The following is a 20026-nucleotide window of genomic DNA, read 5'->3' as shown; positions in this document are numbered from 1 at the left end:
TCAGTACTTCGTACCTTAGCACCCTTCCTCGGTATCGGTATCAGTACTGCATGAAGTTAGAAACGTTTTGATACAACGGAACAGATAGCTGCCGCAAGTACGCGTGAGATGAAGCTGGGGTGGGACGGTTAAAGGAACATTGACATTGACTTTAGCATTGGACCTGAATGCTGCCAATGTACAAGTACACTACCAAATACAGTGCAAAGTCGAGCTCCCCTTCCGGTAGACGTAGGCGATTGGGCCCTGGTTATGAGTACTTCTACAAGCCCCTTGCTTCGGCAAAGTACAGAACATGAAGGGTTGGAAATGGGGCCTGCTCGAAGGGGGGTTGGAGGTGGAGAGTGCACCAGATCATTGATTGATGATTGATACCTTTGCTGGGACTGGCACACTGCTGGACGAGTGTAGGCATCGTTTGCGGTAGCCTGTACATTAAACCGGGCGTTTGAGATGATATACCGGTATTGATACATCGACCAATTGATCACAGCACCATTGACCAAAGAGAAGAAGAGTCGAGACGTCTGGTTCCAGAAGCAGACACTGCGCAGATGCACCCCTTGTGACAACGCTAGCCCACCACTCCTACCTTCGTACACTAAACCTTGGTCTGTAGATTAATCCACCGCTTAAAAGTGACCTGTGCTCCAAGACGAAATCTTAGCCCCAGCTTGTAGTTTAGTTTACAATTGTGAAGTACTCCGTACTGTGGTGTGCTTCGTAAGTTGAGATTGTCGCCTCCGTATCTCAATCCCACAGGACTTACACAGGTAGAATGGTCCCTTCTTCCCATCCGGCGACTATTTTCCCTTTCTGAACGAAGGGATCGATCAATGTGCAGGACCGGTGCGGATGTGCTTATGTGTGTTTGCCACTGGAGCAGTGCAGCTGGTGTTTCTTAAGCGAGCTTTCCTAGGGGTACGCCTCAAGTGCTCAAAGAGGGATTATGGTAAGTCCAAGAGTGCGATCTGGGATCTTGATATTTGGCCCCTCTCCTCTCAAATCGGATCTATTTGGTTGAGTGGGGCGACCGGCAGAGTATTGCCATCTCATTTATTAAGGTTCTTCTGTCCTACTACACTCGGAGGATACTACGGCACTATCGTGAAGATTCCTGGGCAGAAATGCTCCGTCCGAATGGTCACCAGGGCCGTGATTCTGGCGCTCCCTCATCCCAAGCCCCATACTTGGTTGGTATAAGATGGTGAACCAAGAGACCCTGCACCCGTTTTAATCGAGGCAGTGATACTTTTTCAGGCCTCAATTCATATGCCTATGGTCGACCTGTCCAATCTAAGGCCGGCAAGGGCCTCACCAATCCTGGATAGGCTGCACCTGCCATGGATTGAGATTCTTCGGCTGCACAGGCCGCAGACCGCAGGGTTGGATGGTTGGAAGATGTCTGGGTTTGAGGTGGGATCCGAGGGGGTTCTCACGAGCAGGTTGGGAGGGTGGGGCATTCGAGGACGGGGCTGCCTGGTGGTGTGAGGTCTGTGAGTACTCCGTGTAAGTGCCACCTTTGGGGCACTGGCTCGACACCAAGGTCCAAACACAACCAGCGAGGAGTTCGTGGACCCTAAGAAGCCACCATCCACCCACCCCCTTTAGTTTAGAGACCGATGGAAAGGCGGGAGCATGTTTGCCTCAGTAGACTCGACGCTCGCGATACTCGAAAGCTGGCTGTGATTCCACGCTAAGCCCGAGCAGAAATGGCAACTCCCCCAGAGAGAGACAAAACGCGACAAAGGGGGCGGACCTTTTTCTTCTTTTCCCTCGACCGACCAGTCGCAGCCTATTGAGAAGAGCAAGCGGATTGAAGTTGGGCGCTTTGTCAACCCATCAAATTCCACATCGAGGAGTGGTTTCGTCGACGAACCAATGATACTAGGTTTTGCACCTCCTTGACGGCTCCTTTACCGTCCCGTCGACCAATTGTCTGATTATACTCCCACGACTATCCGTCCGGTGGGCATGATTTCGCACGAACGATGCCGATGACACGGTGATTGGATTGGTGGGAGGCGAATGGCATCACTCAGTTCGTACGAACTACGGCAAATTCATGTGACGTGTGTGAGCGGAAGGCTGGAAGCCATCGGCGATTGCTACCCTGCCTCTTCGGCTTGGCGAATAACCCACGGAGCTTACACTCATCTTGTTGACAGGCTGGGGTGAACTTCCATGGGTGTTGCGGCTTTGTTCCAGAATGGAATGCTGCTCTCCCTACAAGCCTCAGGTCTGAAATCGTCTCTCATCGCCAAGCAATTTATCCTTGCCATGACACTGCAGTTACTCAGCGAAGCGATGTTCGCTTGGGACAATATCGGGTCCCATTCGATCAGATAGACACACGACTACGATCCTACGGCTCATCGACCAGTATCGGCTAGGCCAAGAGTATTTGTGTTCACGGCCTAATACTTCGCTAGGTCACTATAAATAGCTGTGCTCCAAAGTATATATATGTTCAGACCACTAAGACCCCAGAGCTCCTACCAGAACCCCCCTTCCAGTATGTCGAGGCGGAGGGAGGTCCAGACGTCCATTTTGATGCATGTCTTGTAACAAATCGGCGTCGTACCTAGTTCGGAAGGAGTCTTCCAAGGGGCTCTGCAACCACTGTAAGCCTAGGTCAGGGCGGGAAGCTAGCGGCGGTGATTCGTCGATTCGAGAATGACCTGCGACAATCATGAACCCCTAGAACGACCGAGCGAATCTGCTCCTGTTCTGCTTTCCTTCCCAGCGGGGCGATGATGTATTCATTCAAGAGCGCGTGAGAGATTGGACATTGCGCACTCCACTTGAGCCAAGGAGCGCCGGGAAATTTTAGAGTCAAAGACCCATGAAACTGTTTCTCTACTGCTCGAGTGCATTTTGGACCCATTGATCGCCGTCGAATTTGATAAAGTTTGCGTCCAGCTATGGCCGCTTACAAACTTGATTGATACCGTATTCTTACGGCTTGGGCTTACCTTAGATGCAAGAGATTATGCATCAACAAATGCTCCGAAATGGGCAACTGAAGGTCGAGTGTCGTGCCACACTGAACTCGCATTGTCCATGATCTTCTTACTCGTTGGAGGGAGCGAGAGTTGCTCCTTCAAAAGCGAACAGTCGAGCATCATGGGAACTTCATAGCTTGGGATATTCCGGATTATTTCCGAAGCCAATTGAGAACTACCCCACTATGAACATGTACCCTTGTACCTCGTCCGCAGCCTTATCGCTCACACGCGTGCACTCCAAAGCGGGAAGACGCGTTAGCTGCAACAGCACTGCATCGTGAACCGACTTACAGCAGCTTACGATCTGCGAAATATCTTCTCCACCAGGTGATATCGAAGCTAGCTCGGTGACTCCTTTCCGTATGCGTTATCGTGAAAGGTCTTTAGGCGCCCTGGCAAGGACGTCATACTAGCCAGACGATTACCTCGACCGTCATCTTTCCGCCGCCGAGATGTCTACCCCGTCGAACACGACAACGCCAACAGGCCCGCCCTCAAAAATAACGGTAGTAACTCCCTCTCGTCGAGCCTTTAGCGCAGATCCCCCATCCCGAGGCTCAACCCGAAGATCCATCCATACGCCCCTCAACAACACAACCGCCCGCGATCTCCTCAGCTCAGTTCGATACGGCCAATCCGCATCTGGACGAAAACCCAATGCTCCAACCCCACATGCCCGCGCGGCCATTCGCGCCCTCGATCTTCGCCGCGCGACAATCTTTACGCCTGGGAGGAGCCGGAGGCGTAGTATGCGGGAGCAGCGGGAGACGCCCAGGGACATATTGCGTGCACTGGGCCAGATGCTAGCTCCTACATCGCAGGCCATTGCCTCTTCATCTTCGCCCGGAGAGGAGAGGAGAACGTCCCTAGCCAAGGTACTCGAGGAAGACGATGACGACTCGTTGCCGATTGATGCGCCGCGGTTATCGTTACCAATAGATGTGGATGACGATTCGGATCTGCGACCTCCTCGATCGTCTGGCTTGGAGGAAGAAAACTATACAATGCAATCCGTCGAGTTCCCCCGGCGGGCTTACAGTGAACAACCCTCTCGATTGTCGAGGGGAAGCTTCGGAACCGTTGATTTGAGCGATGTTACCGGGACAGTTAATCTGGATGGCGGCGATGACCGCGCAAACTTCCCCATAATGACGTTTGAAGACTGGGGGTTGGGCGCGGCGTTGGGGGATATCACATTCGAACGGTATGTGGTTTGGGGTGCGGTCCACCTCCTGGTTCCAACCAAAGGCACTAATTTCTCCTTAGCATCGATGAAACCGAGGGAAGGCGGACAACTCTGGCCCTCAATTGTGAGAGTGGCGTTGGTCTCGATGTCATCACCGATGTGAATGAGAGTACATTTATGATGAATCTTGAACCAGCTCCTCGCGATGAGTCCTCTGTACCTCCACTAGAAGCGAGTGACAACGAGGGCGAGGCGCCGCAGTATGACGGCGACGAGTGGCCGTTTGGTTTTGAGGACGAAGAACCCGTCGAGGAGGGGAAGGAGGAGGAGGACGCCACAGAAGCAGTGGTGGAAGGGCAAGTACCCCGGAGGAAACGAAAGCGCGGCCCCAAGCTATCCCAGTACGGCATCGAGTACCCATCTCTTCCTCCGGCAGTAATCAAGCGGTTAGCACAAACCTTCGCCCAGACCAGTGGCGTAGCGAACACGAAGATTACGCCAGACACACTCGATGCTCTATCTCAGGCGACAGACTGGTTCTTTGAACAAATTGGGGACTCCCTCCAGGCCTATGCGAAACACGCTGGACGCAAGACTATCGATGAAAGTGACGTTATTACGTTAATGCGAAGGTATGTCTCGTCTATTTTTTTTTTTCGCCCTCATAATCTAGGGTATCAGAAAATGTTACATCTAGTACGAAAGATGAGTGGTCTAATATTGTTACACTTTATACAGGCAGCGCCAAGTAGGTCCCTCTACGACGCCGTTTTCGCTGGCGCAGAGGCATCTACCAAGAGAATTGCTCCAGCACCTCCGAATGCCAGTTCCCGTCCCTGCCAAGAAACGTCGGCGCAAGACTGCCGACAACCCAGAAGAAGAAGAGGAGGAGTGATGTGTGGCCCATTTGTTTCCCCAGATCACCAGTTCTTACTCATGCGCACTCGCTTTGCTATTTCGGAGGAGGGTTTCTTCGCCACCATGTATAACATAATTGATGTCGCGAGGCAGAGTCCATACCTGGAAGGGATTGTTAGTTTTACGGCGTTCAGGAAAATGGGGAAAGTTGGGGTGTGATACCAGGTAAAGATATATTGGGCATGGTTATTTCTGATGTTCACGACAGGCGGCCGCCCGATTGGTATACCACGGGCCTGGTAGTCGGCTAGGAGGAGGTATTCGGGGACTGTGTTGATATTGGGGTTAGCGGTTGATAAAAAAAAGATGGTTAATGACATGGGACTATGATTGCAGCACACACCTAGTGTCGCTTCCACCCAGATGGGCTGGCTGTTTACCAGCGCGGCCATTTGCTTGACATCCGGGAAGTAAAACTCCCACTTATCTGGCCGATTGTTGGGAGTGAACATGTTCTTCTTCCACGGCTCTCTCAGCAGGCCCTCGACGGTCACCTCGTCACGGACAAGAGACTCAGGTCTCGTCTTCTGATCGGCAAACCTTTTCGCAATCCAGCCCCTATTAACAAGAATCGTGGTCCCATCGCCCTGACGTTCCAGCGGCGTAATAACCTCGTAGCCTTGCTCCCCATCCCTCATCCTCGGCCCAATAAGCATCTCCCGATCATGGCGGAACCGCCCCGTCGCAAGGATTCGCCTGTAGTCAAACTCCGAGACAACAGAAGGGTCGATATGCGGCGGTAACGGTAGAGGATCACGCGTGAGACGGTCCTCGAGCTTCGCGAGGAGTTCCGTCTTCCATTCTAGACGCTTGACCTGCCACGTTCCGAGGGCGAAGGCTGTGACGGGGATGAGGGCGAGGAAGAGGATGCCGACGCCGTGCTTGCGGCCGGAGCGGACGAGTTGCGGGGGTTGGTCGACCAGGGAGATGAAGTCGCGCTCTTCGACGGGGTCGCGGCGGGAGCGTGGGGTGGTTGAGAAGTTGGGGCCGCGGCCGGGGGAGGGTTTAGGGACTCGGAGGCATTGGGTGAGCGGGGAGGAGTGGGAGCTCCGGAGGAGGCGGAGGGGTTGGAATAATAACCCCTTGGCGGCGCTCATGGTGGAGGGGAGTCGAGATGGGCAGAGGGAGATCTCGGCTGGTAAGGAACTTTTCGAGATGGAGAAATCTGGTGACGCTCATGGGAAGCTCATGATGTAAATGGTACCGGGAGAATATCGGCTCATCTACACCACGGCGACTGGACATCGATCCAACATTCACCATCCCAACATATATCAATCAGAAGATAGTTCTATTTAATAGTATCAATATCAGATTAAGCCATTGATTACGTCTATCTCACACCGGTCGTTGGAGCCGATCAGAACCAGCCCCGTGTCTTGAAGTACGAAGCTGCTGTGAGGACCCTGCTGCTGGCTTGAGAGTTACGCCTGTGATAGATTGATGCTTCACACTTTGCCATGATTACTGGTGATGGATTACGCTAGATTCTCAATAGCTATAAGGAAGTCCGCCGGGACATCGATTGGTCGCTAGGAATATCTGGGAATATCTGGGAACGATAAAATTGAGAGTTCGACTCGTATAATGTGGTGGGAGCTTCAGCTTCTGGTGGTGGAACGTAACTGCCTGAAGCTTCTGAACAATTGAAATTTCAACGGCCCAATTATAAGCCGACGCCCATGGAGTGGCAACAACTGGACACTTAACCTCATCACTCACTTCGATCCTCCAGCGCTGTTCTTCAGCAATCAACGTTCGTCCATTGACGGTCGCGGAATTGACAACCAACATCTCTATTTTCATCCCAGCAAGATCGAGACCGAACCAGTCTTACATTTTATCGAGCGCGATGTTTTTCTCCGGGTCTTTGCAAGAGGCCCTTGCCTCGGCGGTTCAAAATAATAAAGCAGTCGTCTGTTTCGTCACAGGTGAGTGCTGCCTCTAATGTTGGAATGCATGCCTGCTGTTGGTGAAGGACACCTCACTAACTGCACCCTTAGATGATGGCGATGAAAGCCAAACCTGGGAGAATGAATATTTGAAAGAGGAGTCCGTGAGTACATGAATTTATAAAATTCTTGCGTTGTAATAGATTCTAACTTTGAATGATAGATTGACAATGCCATCTCCTCAAAAACAGTGGCCCTTCGATTGAAGACTGGTAGTGAAGAGGCGGGTTATTTGGCCGCCATCTTCCCTATACCAAAAGTTCCTACTCTTGTCATCCTCAAAAATGGCCAGCTCAAAGAGTATATCGCCGCAGGCACATCAAAGGATGACTTTACCAATAGGGTCCAGACTGCTCTTGACATACTACAACCAGAACCAGAGTCAGCATCTGCAGCACAGGAGACTACCCCTTTGACCGCCCCTGCTGCCACTACCGTTGCTCCTACTACCCCCAGTACTGCTAGCAGTGCTACCGCCCCGACGCCAGCCCAAGATTCGTCAGAAGCAGAACAAGACCCTGAGCCACAAGTCTCGACCGTCTCAGAAATTTCACGGCCTACTCCTGCCTCCTCGAGCACGCCCCAAACCACCACCGAGAGCAGCTCAAGCTCTGTCCACGCAGTGCTAGCTGAACGTGCAGCAAAACTGAACCAACAGCGAGAGGAAGCCAAGAGGAAGGCTCTCGAAGCCTACGCGCGGAAAGCAAAAGGAAAGGAAAAGGAAACAGACCCCGAGTCTGACGACACGGGTAAATATCGGACGCCAGAACAGAAGAGGCTCGCCGACGATATCAAAAAGAGGCAGAAAGAAGCAGCTGAAGAGCGTAAGCGCATTTTGAAGCGCATCGAGGACGATAAGGCCGACCGCCGAGCGGCCCGAGAAGCGGCGGTGCGTGAACCCACATCTGGTGAGGTGGCTGCTGCCCTCGCCACCGTGCCGGCGACAAATCTAGCGAAGCCTAGTAGTAGCCTTACGGCCCTAGTTGTTCGTCTTTCCGACGGATCGACAATACGAAATCGATTCCCGAATACCGCAACCCTTCTCCATGATGTCCGAAAGTGGGTAGATGAAAACCGGAAAGACGATGTCAATGCTCCCTACGGATTCAGGGTTGTTCTATCGCCCACTTCCACCAGGGTCATTGAGGAAGCCGAAGAGGGCAACAGCCTAGAGGACCTCGGTCTGTCACCCTCGGCAACGCTTGTTCTCGTTCCAGTCCAGAGAAGATCAAGATCGTCTGCGAGTGGTAGTGGAGGTCTCTTCTCGTGGCTATATGCCCTCATTCTCTCATTCTTTTCTACTATTTTCAGCAGCGGCCCTCCTCCTAATCCGGCACCCGAGGAGATCGAGATGAGAGATCTCGGCTCTCAACAGCAAGCGCGTACTACCGGTGCAAGGGTCCAGACTCTACATGATACCGAACAACGGCGAAGGCGGGATCATCAACTCTACAACGGGAACTCGGTATGTCTCTTTACAATCTTCCCAGGCGAGTAATAGCTACTAACATGTGACAGTTGAACTTCGAACCACGCCCGGATGATGAGGAATAGGCTTTGACCGATGCCTTGATCAATAATAAGAGGGCACTTCAAGTGTAATACGAATAAGGATGCGGGCATGTGCAAGATTTGTATTTATACAGTTGTAGTAGTTTTCATGTAATATCGAAAGCGGAGAGTCGAATTGCACCGCCCGTTCTATGTGTATCGTATCAAGTTATTATTCCCAAACGCTCCCAAGACCATTTTATTGCACAATTTTCTTTTCTCTTAGTACTGGCTAGCAGCAGCCTGGCAAGCTTTCTATTAACAGGACAATAACATTAGCATACTACTCCAACTTAACAATAACGGATGTAGCGGGAAGCCGATGAACGTACCAATTGCTCAAGGTACCAGTTGCAAATCTGCATGTTGCCACTGTGGTCATCCATGCACTTGGTGAACTGTTGTGCCGCACCAGCGCAGTTGTTCTGGGCCTGCTGGCTTTGAGTCTGGACGTTCGCCGCGGGAGCAGCCTCAACGGGCGCGGGCGCAGAGCTGCCGCCGCTGAAGAGGCCACCGATGGCATTACCGACAGCGGAACCGATCGCGACACCACTACACATCATCAATGTTAGTCTCCACCGTCATCAAGAACCACCAACTTCGGGAACAAGCCAGAAGAGAAGAAAAAGAAAACTTCGAGGAAAAAAAAAGACGTACGCGGCGGTGCTGGCCATCTGTCCGAAGAGGCCGGGGCCCTGGGAAACCGCGGGCGCAGGCGCGGGAGGAGCGGCAGCCTGGGCAGGAGGAGCAGCCATCGTGGCGGCAGGTCGGGATTGTGCAGGAGGAGCCTGCGCGGGGACGGTAGGACGGGCGGGGGCGCGCATGCCCGTGGAGCGAGAGGTGTTTCGGCGAGGCATTTTTTTGGAGGATTGTTGTGTGGGTTTTTAGTGGGATTGGAAGGTTTTGGCCGTTGTTTAGGTCGAAGGGCGAGAAGATTGAGGTGTTCTTTTATGTTGAGATGGGTGGAAGTTGGTCGAAGATTTTCGGAGCTTGCTTAGCGGATATTATTTTGAATACCGAAGTACTGAGGTACTTATTTCCGGGATGAAGTCGGGAATTGCCACCCTCTGATTGCTCCAAAATTTATCACGTGCACATTCCTCTGGTCCCGAGCCTCTATTAATAGTCTGTTGTTGCCTTATTCCAACGGCAATCTGACAATTGGTCAATTGGTCAATTGATGTATTGATGTATCGAGTAATATTCCTCTAAAGAAGAGCCTCTCCCGCCTCGGTCATCATCAAGAATTCCACCAAATCCACCACTTCATCAGCGACATCAGCGAATCCCGCCAGCCTCGGCGTCTCCAATCCAGCCGCGCGTCCTCACCCTTGACCGGAAGATCCATTCCACTCCTTGCAGTTGCTCAGGAGGTGCTGAGGGTCGCAATTTTTCTCATCCCCAAGCTTGGTGAAGAAAAAGTCCGATATGTGCTAGCCATCGACGCCACTGATACTTGCACCCTTCCATTGCGCAAGCTCTTGGCAGATGTTGGCAATACGACCCACGTAGTCGCGTCTTGTCATCTCGTCTATCTCGGGCCATGCTTCGCTAAGTGTCCGGCCCTGCAGTTTACTGAGGGCAATGTAATATCGCCCGTTGAACTCGGTATGGTAATGCACGTTTAAGATATCTAAGCTGCGAGGGCCATTTTTGTGAAGGTAGTCAAAGAGTTAACATGCTCCCGCGTCGCTGTTAGTATAATAACCTCTTTTACTTTGATAAACGCTACGCCGACGCGGCAGACTGCGGAGAGACCTCCTGCATCGTAGACTTTTTGGAGTTCGCTCGTCTGGGAATGGCCGAGACTCAGGAATGGAAATGGCCTCTGAAAGGGCAAAGAACGAACCGTCGCCGTCACTCCACGAAGGTTGATCAAGTCGAGGTGAGCGCTGCCGAGAGAGCAGCGGTTTGTTTGCAATTATCCATGAATTATCGTCGACCTCTCGTATCGAGCTGTTGACGGGATGCGTATTCGCCATCGTAGTTTCAACGAGTCCAGGCAGTCAAGCTCTACGCATTTAGACGATACAGAGAAGAAGCCAGAGAACCGTTTAGAGAGGCCTTAGTAAGAAAAAGTCTATCACAGAAGCGAAGGCTAAGAAAAGGCCGATTCGTTCTCTCAGTATTAGGGGGGCGGTTCGAAAGGGGAGAAGGCCGAGTTCATATTCTCAATTACCGTTCTTCAGTGTATTATTCTCCTTCTCCATGGCAAGCCAACATGGTTCCGAGTTGATATGGTTGATTTCAAATGAACGACATGTTGAAGCCTGTCAGCGCTTAGCATTTACAAGGTCATTGAAACCTTCAAATCTACTTTCACATCTTGGACTTACCCAAGGCATTTTGATTAGGCATCCATGTACGAAGTATCAACATCAAGATTGAATGGTGTAAAACTTGATGATTAATATATCATACGAAGAAAGCGCGTTGTGCAGCTCCGCTGCTCCGCTGCACAGAGTCGACATTCAAGCGATAAGACCCGCGGTTTGGTTCCGGTGGCGTGTGCTGCAGCTGGGCAGGGATCGATCAACTGATCATTGATCAATTGAAACAGCTTGAGCAATTCTCATATCGCTCAAAGCATCATTGATCTCAATCATCACCATATCCCTTCAGCGCACCGTCCATCGTCAAGATGATTGTGCGAGTAGCTCGAACCCTCCGTCCCCTCCGTCCGGGCCGACTTGCGTTCGCCCCTCCTCGGAGGCGATATTTCTCGGTAAAGGCCATCTATTCCACTTTTCCTGCCACACTCCACTATTACAGTCCACGCCCAGGGTCAAGGCTCTATGATCACAGAGAATACAACAGCGATCCAGACAATCTCCATGATGAAGGGGTAATTGTGGATGAGGACGGTCGCGTGTACCCACACGCTACGGGATCAGGTAGGGAGCCTCTATCACTGCACCTAGACGTAAATGACTGAACAATTATGATAGGAATTTCCAATGGTGCCATCATGCAACCCAATACCTTTTCGATGCAGGAAATCATCCGTCAGAACTATGATGAGGCTATTGAGCGAGAGGAAGAGGGAGGAAGTGCCGAGACACCCTTTGTTTTCACCATTCCCAAAGGTCGCGAAGTTCCTTGCTCTCTTTTCATCCTAGACTAACAGAACCGCGTGTACAGGAACACCTATCCCGGGCCATCTGATTCTTATCAATGAGTACTTGGCTAGGTTCTCCCTTCAACCGTCCCGCGCCATGTCTCTCAAAGGTGAGGCAATACTGAACCGAGCTGATTAAAAAATGACATTAACACCACTCTAGAACTGAATCGATCGTTGGACGAGTTTTATGACAAGAACGCCATTAAGGAAACCCCGGGTGACTGGATAGACGGGCACCCTTACGAGGACGCCTTGGATGAAGGGCTCGATGAAACTTGGATGGCTAAATGAGAGTCGGACCGTCGAACCCACAAGCTTCGTTTCTTCAACTAGGCTTCTATTATCCTAGCTTCCGGGCACGGGCGACTCAGATGAGCGGAGACGATACTCCCAAGTTACCGGAACGCTAACATGCAAGTCTTCGGGTCTATGGTCGGTCTCATCTATCTTTCGTTGCTTTCGTGTCTTTCGGGTGTATACTCTAGCGAAGCCTCAAGTCTATTATCATATTTCGCGTAGAGCAGCACTATGGCAAGAGTCTCGAGAATACCACAAGACCGCAGTTTCCCGCTGTAAATGCATCATGTGCTAGTCCAAAAGGGGAGTCAGGAGTGAGTATGGAGTGAGGAGGGTAGTGTACATAATATACATAAGAGGGCGCAGATTGACAGGCCGGGCTGGATGTACGACCATCAGTTGGGTTAACCTATTTGATCCACTCAGTCGCCTTGGGATATTCCTTGAGCCACTGATCCCTCGTGAACACTCTACCGCGACTCATCAGGAACTGCGTTATATGTTCGTCAAGTTCTAGCCGCGGTCAGCCAGCAAGAACGGCAACTGTGATATTGGGAGGAGCTCATTTACCGCCAAGGCTCATTATTCTCGCCGGCTGAAGGGAGTAGTGGTCTGTTCGCTCGTGGACGAGAAGTAGGTCATCCGGAAGTGTCGTCCCTAAGTGTTGTTAGCCACAGCAGCAGACACTTCATTGACCAGAGGAAAGGCCATTACATAGAGCAGTGACAGCATCGTTGATGAGAGTTCTCGGTACGAAGAATAGTTTAGAAATCTGGCTCACCTTTTGCTATCGAATACACAATCACCTCGTCGCCTTTAAACCTCCAGGACACTAAGCTCTGCTGATATGGTGTATTCGGCCTTAACGACGCGCCGTTTGGAGCTGGAGGAGAAGTCAGTGAGGTACGTACGGGCATCAATCAATCTGATGCATTCAGGAACTACACAGCCCACTCACCTACGTATTTCAGAGGGTTAAGCGCCTTCGGCTCGACGACTCCATTCTCCGCGAAGATATCGTAAACATGCCGCCGGGGCTTCCAGGCTCGCAGCCGGACTGTAAGGCCGTTGTTTACTCGGAAGAGCTCTAACGGAAATGTTCTGAAAACGCTGATCAAATTAGGTGGCATCTTACCGCCCAATTCAAAGGGTTGGACTTTTGGGAACCACGAGATCTCCTCCTGGATGGCGAGGCCTCTGAATTTCGGAGAGAATGGTGATAATGAGAATTCTCTTTTTATTCCCAAGAGGGGACTTTGTACGACGTACATTAATATTCAATATCAAAAATTGTCTCAGAAACGATCAATTACCTCTTATGTTGGATCCAACAACCCTTGCAGAACCAGCCCGGTATCTTACCCATGTCAGAACAGTTCTACAAAAATCAGTGTGCAACGATAATATGACCCTGGAGCTCTAGGAAGTCTACTTGTATGGCAACGGCGATCGGTCACGATGCCAACATGCGGTCTTCGCTACGATAAGGATACAATGGGTTGGCTATCACCCAACGACGAATCTAAATCCATCATACCACTCTCATTGATGCAGCCTCGTAAAAGAATGGATGGAGAATACATTCGATCTTCTCCGTCCAGCCATCAGACCAGTTAAAGTAAGTAGAGCACAAAGCCCCGAAAGCTCGGATACTGCGCCAGAAGGCTCCCAGTCCAGGACGGCTGCCACCTCGAAATGTCTTTCCCAACCATTATCAGCAGCAGCAGCCGTGGTAGGTGAAGCATGCTTCTCCCAGGCGAGAACATTCTTGCGCTGGAAGTTTGAATGGGTGAATACACCGAAGGCTGTCGCAGATCTATCGCAAGTGGACTACGGTTGGCGATCTTTCTTTTTCAGACAAGAAAGGCTATGTATCAACTCCTATGGCGATGTAGAGCTTCGATTTCAGCAATTGTTGGAAGGAGACCAGGATGGCCATTTTCATCACACAACAAAGGGAGCGCCAGAGCTGTTCATTGCATTTTCGCCTACCTCAGTACATTGAATGTTGGCCGAGGTGGTCAGTGAAGTGGGCATTTAGCGTCTTCGCTATTAAGTTCAACGTGGGATCCAGGCTCCACTGGCCCGTTCCAACAGGAGGACGTCGCAGTGGAGTTCGTGCAGTTGTAAACTATGAGGCAGTATTACCCTTGTAAAAATGCTCACGACCTCAGGAACAGGGGTCATTGGCCAATAGAACGTCGGCAGTATAAGCACTGTTATTTGCATTTATTCATCAACTTAAAGGTTTCATGCTTGTACTAGTGTCTGTCTTCCAGTTTGACTCCTCATCTCTCAGGTCTTGGGAGACCTCCCTCTATGGGGTAAACACGCCTCGTGTAATCATCTGAGCGAGGCTATTCGTTTTAGTTCTTCTGATTCTATTCCGGAATCGGGTCCCAGGGACTGATATCATCGCCTCGTCCCTGATGTATCCGACGACCCGTAATCGCAGAACTGTGGCAATTCCAGACTTAGCCATGTCCCGTGTTCCCAAGGATTGCCATTGGATCATCATTAGCATGGCTTGCCGCCGTTATGCAGCGTGTAAGATTATCCCCGGAGCCAGATGGAAAACTACGACTGCTTGCTCCTTTTTTGCTTCTTGCTCTTGCCATCGGGCGTGGGCGTGTCCTTGCCTTGTTCTGAGTCGGGCCGCCTTTTGCCAATACTGGTGAGGAATGCCTTTGCCTTCTCTTTGGCAATCTGCTCCGCGAGCTTGTTCTTCAGTGCTTGATCATCCGACTATTTGAGCCATCGTTAGCAACCTTCTCGAAATTTGTGATAAACTTGATGCGCGCCCGCGCATAGCATACCAGACCAGCCTTGATCATCCTCGTAGCAGCTTCAGTGTCAACTTTCTGTGTCCTGGGCTGTGGCTGTGGAGGATTCTCAGCTGCTTCTATTTTGTCAAAGTACTGCTTCACCCTCTTAAGCTCAGTTGTGAAGACTGGGTGATTGAGGGCATCTGCGCCTTGAAGTCTGAGGCTGGCTACTGATTGTCAGAAAGATGTCGCTTAAAGAGAGGGGTCTTCTCTTACAGAATAATAGACTTTCAAGAGCATAATTGGTTAAAGTAAACAATTTGGCCCTATCAACCAGGGGCAGCTGTGTCGAGTTTGAAATATTTTCTAGCAGCGGTTTGATAGTGGCTTCCACTTTGTCAAGCTGTGCCTCGAGCTTGTCCAGGTCTGGTGAAATGTCTTGAACAGACATCTTGGCTTAAAAAATGTAGGGATGTTCGACAAAAACTAGATGGCTGTCTGAGATGTTGAACGGTAAGTATTGAAGAGAGAGTCTTCCCAGTGCTCTATGATGAGAAAATGCATCACAAATTTGGTCAGTCCCAATATGCATTTATCCGATTTTTCACCAACCCCGTTTGTCAGACTTGAATTATGCATTCAATTTTGATTGACGAATTGCAACAACCGAAATTACTCATCCGTCACCTTCCGAACCAGAAAATCAGGCGCGCCACTGTCAAGCGGGAAAAATCCGAATTTGTCTCCATCAATCTTGGAGACCTTCCCGGCCATCTTGACGACGAACCCGAATCGCACGTTTTAAAAACGATATGTGGCGGCGTTCTTTTTCGACGACTATGCTCTTAATCCATTAATCTCGCCTCTGTTAAGATCATTGGGTTCTTTCCCCGTGGTCAACTGGGCCACGATCGATCCACCATCCAGTCCCAATTCACCATCACTGTGGCCAGCAGCCTAGCAGACCGCCGAGCTACTGCTCGGATACCTCAGATACTCAGACAATGTTTCCACGGTAGCACTGGCGTGGGCCGGGCGGCCATTGGATCTCAACCCGTCAGATTCTTCCGGACACACTCCCCTTCAAGCTCCCGTACCGGTACCAGCGCTGCCGAACGAGAACCATCTACCCTTCACCATTCTAGACCACCCTTACTCCCTTCCGCTCAACCGACACGAACTTCCAAAACCAATATCTCTCCAACATGTACTACCAATACCTCAGCTAAAGACGAGTCACCTTCAGCACTCTGGACCCGAGGTGGCGATGGGATGTGGGCGTTGCAAAAGACAAGCCCTTCTCTTGAGCTACCCGTTCCTCCTGTTGTTTCCCGAGACCGAAGCGTTGATGCCAATGCTTCCCGGACGCTACACATATTAGGCACGGACGCCAAAGCTCGATTTCTCGCCTTCGAGTTACAACCTCTCTACGACTCGGTTCATCTCCTGAAGCCTACTCGCAACAAGATTGTAGACTTGGAATTTAACCCAAACCACGGGCGTACGGGTTCCCGACGAGGCTTGAGGAGGGACGAGGAACGTGACGAGCAGGAGACAGATCGCGCGACCCTTTCGCAGGGACACATCAGCAATTTAGTGACGACGGGGCCCGCCGTTGACTGCGTCAAGCAAATGCAAAAGTTAAAACACCGTATCGACAGCGAAACCACGCTCTGTCTCGTGCACGATGGATTGGGAGTTGCCGAGGAACTGAGTGAGACAGTATTTGGTGGCACGGGTGCCGCCGAGCCTGAATATGTGCTCGGCCACCTGGCGTCTGATCGGTTCCGCCGGAATCGGAATACTTCTACGTTCAACAAACCGTCCGCTTCTAGCCCAGAGAAGGGCGAGGTCCACATGCTTCCTGAACTAAAGACGCGTCTTGTACCGATCGATCCCAAGTCCTCCAGACCACCCAAGGAGTCACCACTCGCCGCCGATCTCATCAGCTCGTTTAAGACGTCCCTACACTTGAACGCTCAACTAACGCCGTTCCACAAATGGCTCCACGTCAAGTTCCAAGCGATGATCTTCACCGCCGTCGTCGACCCGGTCTGCGTCGTGGTGGGCTGCCGATACGATGAGGTTACCCAGATCAAATGGGGTATGAGCCTCATTATGATGCTTCTAGACGAGATTCAGGACGTGGTTGCCGCACTCCCCGAGGTTGAGCACTCGCCGCTTATCCGGAACATGGTCGAGCGAGAGTCTCTGAGGAAAGTATGTCTCGCAAAACTTCGGTCCATGAAACCGACCCCGAGTCGAATGGCCGCCGTGCTCGCGCAAGGTCGGAATGTCGACATCGACTCCTTCAACGGATATTTCATCAGGAGAGGGAAACAGCTGGGCGTGCCCTGCCCGAATAATGAGATGGTGGTTGCTATGATTAAGGCTAAGCATGGGATGCGTCTGAAGCAGTTAGAGGAGAGTATTCCTTTTGAGATCACGTCACGGCCGCATCGGGACCTGTATTAGATGGTTTTGGCAAAATCTATGTCTCCATATGTAGAGTATCATCTTTCTGATTTTTTTTATTTTGTATTTTATTTTGGGGCAAGGTTGAGGGGAGGCATTTGTTCGCATTAGAGATTCGGTATAGAACCCAATTGGACAGACCTTCAAGCATTGTTTCGTTCACTTTTCTAGCATTCAGACACACTAGTGAGATAGTAGTTACGCAAGAGCCTCGCCATCGATGGCTGGACACGAGGCGGCAGCAACTGATGTCTTACTATCGGGGAACTAGCTACAGTATACAGCACACAGGGCATCATGGTTATTGGAAGCGGCGTAGAAACGAATGTCAACCTTGACATATACAGGGGGATATTCGTATGTTACAATGCCCGGCCCTCCCGCACGAGGTGCAGCGGGCTCTATCTAGTATCTTAACCGTTCCCAAAATATACACACATACTCCATTTCATTCCTTTGTGTTTGGCTCCTCTGAGCCAGGGTTCCACCCGACCTTCTCTCCCGAGCGCGTTTTCAGGCTCCCTGTGCTCATAGGCGGCGCATCTTCCGTATCTGCATCCTCCGGATTATTTGTAGCCCATATCCTCTCGATGCAAAGCTCAAACGGCCCCGGTATCCTATCCGTCAACCCCACGCCTATGCTCTTCACCTTTTGCCTCAGAATCTCCGTCTGCGGCTCGATCACCATTCCATGGTTTGTCCTCACGAAATCATTCCAGTGAATCAGCACAGTCTCCCACTGACCGGGCCTCTTCGCAAAGAGACGATGCTGATGCAGATCTGTCTGCACGATGGACTCTGTCTGGACGTTTACAAAGTAGCTCCTGCCATCGGACTTTATGCGCATGGCGAGGTAGTCGTAAGGGTCGATGTTCCAGTAGCTGCGGCCGAATATAGTGGGTTTGCGGTCGGGCGTGCGCCAGGCTGCGTAGCCTGTGCGCTGAATCTCGGGGCGGTCTTTGGGGAGTTCTGTGGATATCGCTCCGTAGAAGCGGGCGTAGCCGGCGGTTTGGGGGAGGTGGGGGGTTGAGGAGGATGGGGATTTGAGAGTGGTGGTTGTTTGCGGAGAGGATTCGGAAGGGTGCCATTCGAGATGGCTCTGGGAGAAGCCGCCAATATCGGCGTCGGATAATATTTTACATTCTTTCACGGATTCGGGGTTGTCGAAGGCGTGGAGGGCGTATGGGCCCTGCGGGCCACGGATAGCTTCGAGATTAACGGCTGCCATAATGAGGGTTTTAGGTCAGTCTGGGGTTTCGGAAGGGTCTCGCTGCTGTCGCGGGGGGTCAACGTACCAATCTGGGTATAGCGCTTTAGTTCATCCATACTCCTTCCCACGAAACCCCTATATAAGCGAAACGTCGGCCTCATGGTGCCGTCGAGGAGGGGCTCCAGCTATGATCGTAGGTGGTAGAAAAATGTGCTACTGCAGGTTCAGGAACACCCGGGACGGCTTGAACTTAGTTCATAGCTGATACAGAAAGTTCGAAGAGGTGAATTCGTGCCATTACCCAGGACAAAAGTCCTTAGGAATGTAGTTTGGTGGATAGGCGGTTCGAACCGGAGAGTCTGGGCCGAGACCTGAGGTCCGAAGCAGCGAGGTGGAAGGCCTCAACCTCCAAAAAAAAGTGGACCTACATCGGCTCCGTGTCTGGTCACGTGACCTCCACGACGACGACGTCCCTCCATGTTGGTCTGCACCTTAGTTGCTTCAACACCGACAAGAACAAGAGAGTAACATCAGAAGCTCCTTAAATATGTTATTTGGCGTTTGGCGTTGATTCCAGGGTGAAGTGGATATTGCAACGTGAACTTGAAGAGGGTTGTCTGGGTTGGTCGTAAGTCTAGCAGCAAACCTCCCGAACCTTTTCCCCCTCGAGATCAACTTAGATGGCCAATTTCAAAATCCAATAGCTTGTATCTAACGGCAGAAATATTACAGGTTGCCAAGAAGAGTTCAAGCTCGAATGACTTTTTAAAAGGAGGAGTAATATCTTAGCCGGATGAATTGTGTGTGTGGTTGTGTCTGCGAGAGCATTCGAGGAATCTATTTCAAAACTTCAAGAAACATGACATTTCCCCCAAATTTTCAAGCCATCTTGCCATCGTACCTCAGGGAAAAGAGCAAATTCTGATGGTAGTGGCTTGGTCTCTGGTATTGCTGTGAATCGAAACCCGTGATGCCCGATCTCCCACAATCGAATTGACCATTGCTGAGTGGAACAACGTAAGATATCTGAAGCAGGACAGGATCGAACCTTCCTCTCCACCACCATGGGCTATAATTCACTGTTGCTCCAGTGATTCTGTAAATGATTTCGTGAATCACAACCTTATTGAACTGAATGAAAATAATGAGGCAAGCCCTTGCTCCAGGCAAGAGAGAAATCTTTACTGATTTGGAGGCCCAGAGCTTTTCTATATATATTTCTCTAATTCTTCGATGCCATCCTTGAACTTCGACTTTTCCTCTCCCCAAACTCCAAACTTCATTTGGATCATTCAAAGGAGACCATCCTATTATCACAGAACATTTCCACAGCCAAAGCTATTCGGTGAGCACATTCCTTTTTCACAGCTTTCAAGCAGTTATCTTTTCCTGCCTTTTCCTTCACTCTCCCTTACTTTCTGCCTGAGCCTCAACCCCAAGTCCCTGACTAAAACCTCCTTCAAAACTCTACCTTTAGGGCTTTGAAGCTTTTTCACCCTTACATCTTTCTCAGCACTCACCTGGAAGCCCCAACACATCTCTG

At 50.9% G+C, this 20026-nt stretch overlaps 7 protein-coding genes and 1 pseudogene across 7 annotated transcripts; 4 read left to right on the top strand and 4 right to left on the bottom strand.

Moving 5' to 3' along the window:
• Positions 1-3460: 3460 nt before the first annotated feature.
• Positions 3461-5089, top strand: SAPIO_CDS9877 (uncharacterized protein; the record flags this gene model as incomplete). Its single annotated transcript, XM_016791168.1, has 3 exons — positions 3461-4212; positions 4275-4826; positions 4933-5089. 3 exons carry the CDS (start codon positions 3461-3463, stop codon positions 5087-5089), a joined length of 1461 nt encoding a protein of 486 aa, XP_016639012.1.
• A 25-nt stretch (positions 5090-5114) lies between these two features.
• Positions 5115-6209, bottom strand: SAPIO_CDS9876 (Uncharacterized protein; the record flags this gene model as incomplete). The annotated part of the gene is made up of 3 exons (XM_016791167.1): positions 5115-5214; positions 5275-5380; positions 5456-6209. The coding sequence occupies 3 exons, from the start codon at positions 6207-6209 to the stop codon at positions 5115-5117; spliced, it is 960 nt and encodes a 319-aa protein (XP_016639011.1).
• A 755-nt stretch (positions 6210-6964) lies between these two features.
• Positions 6965-8618, top strand: SAPIO_CDS9875 (Uncharacterized protein; the record flags this gene model as incomplete). Its single annotated transcript, XM_016791166.1, has 4 exons — positions 6965-7043; positions 7116-7168; positions 7228-8529; positions 8583-8618. 4 exons carry the CDS (start codon positions 6965-6967, stop codon positions 8616-8618), a joined length of 1470 nt encoding a protein of 489 aa, XP_016639010.1.
• Positions 8619-8837: 219 nt separating this feature from the next.
• SAPIO_CDS9874 (uncharacterized protein) lies at positions 8838-9472 on the bottom strand (the record flags this gene model as incomplete). The annotated part of the gene is made up of 3 exons (XM_016791165.1): positions 8838-8870; positions 8948-9167; positions 9273-9472. 3 exons carry the CDS (start codon positions 9470-9472, stop codon positions 8838-8840), a joined length of 453 nt encoding a protein of 150 aa, XP_016639009.1.
• Positions 9473-11583: 2111 nt separating this feature from the next.
• Positions 11584-12027, top strand: SAPIO_CDS9873 (uncharacterized protein; the record flags this gene model as incomplete). Its single annotated transcript, XM_016791164.1, has 3 exons — positions 11584-11701; positions 11757-11843; positions 11897-12027. 3 exons carry the CDS (start codon positions 11584-11586, stop codon positions 12025-12027), a joined length of 336 nt encoding a protein of 111 aa, XP_016639008.1.
• Positions 12028-14610: 2583 nt separating this feature from the next.
• On the bottom strand, positions 14611-15249 carry SAPIO_CDS9872 (Uncharacterized protein; the record flags this gene model as incomplete). The annotated part of the gene is made up of 3 exons (XM_016791163.1): positions 14611-14778; positions 14850-15028; positions 15087-15249. The coding sequence occupies 3 exons, from the start codon at positions 15247-15249 to the stop codon at positions 14611-14613; spliced, it is 510 nt and encodes a 169-aa protein (XP_016639007.1).
• Positions 15250-16070: 821 nt separating this feature from the next.
• SAPIO_CDS9871 lies at positions 16071-17273 on the top strand (annotated as a pseudogene; the record flags this gene model as incomplete).
• A 448-nt stretch (positions 17274-17721) lies between these two features.
• Positions 17722-18644, bottom strand: SAPIO_CDS9870 (Complex I intermediate-associated protein 30, mitochondrial; the record flags this gene model as incomplete). Its single annotated transcript, XM_016791162.1, has 2 exons — positions 17722-18494; positions 18569-18644. The coding sequence occupies 2 exons, from the start codon at positions 18642-18644 to the stop codon at positions 17722-17724; spliced, it is 849 nt and encodes a 282-aa protein (XP_016639006.1).
• Between the last annotated feature and the right edge of the window lie 1382 nt (positions 18645-20026).

This window comes from Scedosporium apiospermum (assembly GCF_000732125.1).
Source record: "Scedosporium apiospermum strain IHEM 14462 chromosome Unknown SEQ_SAPIO_0154, whole genome shotgun sequence".
Lineage (NCBI taxonomy): Eukaryota > Fungi > Ascomycota > Sordariomycetes > Microascales > Microascaceae > Scedosporium > Scedosporium apiospermum.
This window is presented reverse-complemented; position numbering and strand designations above follow the sequence as displayed.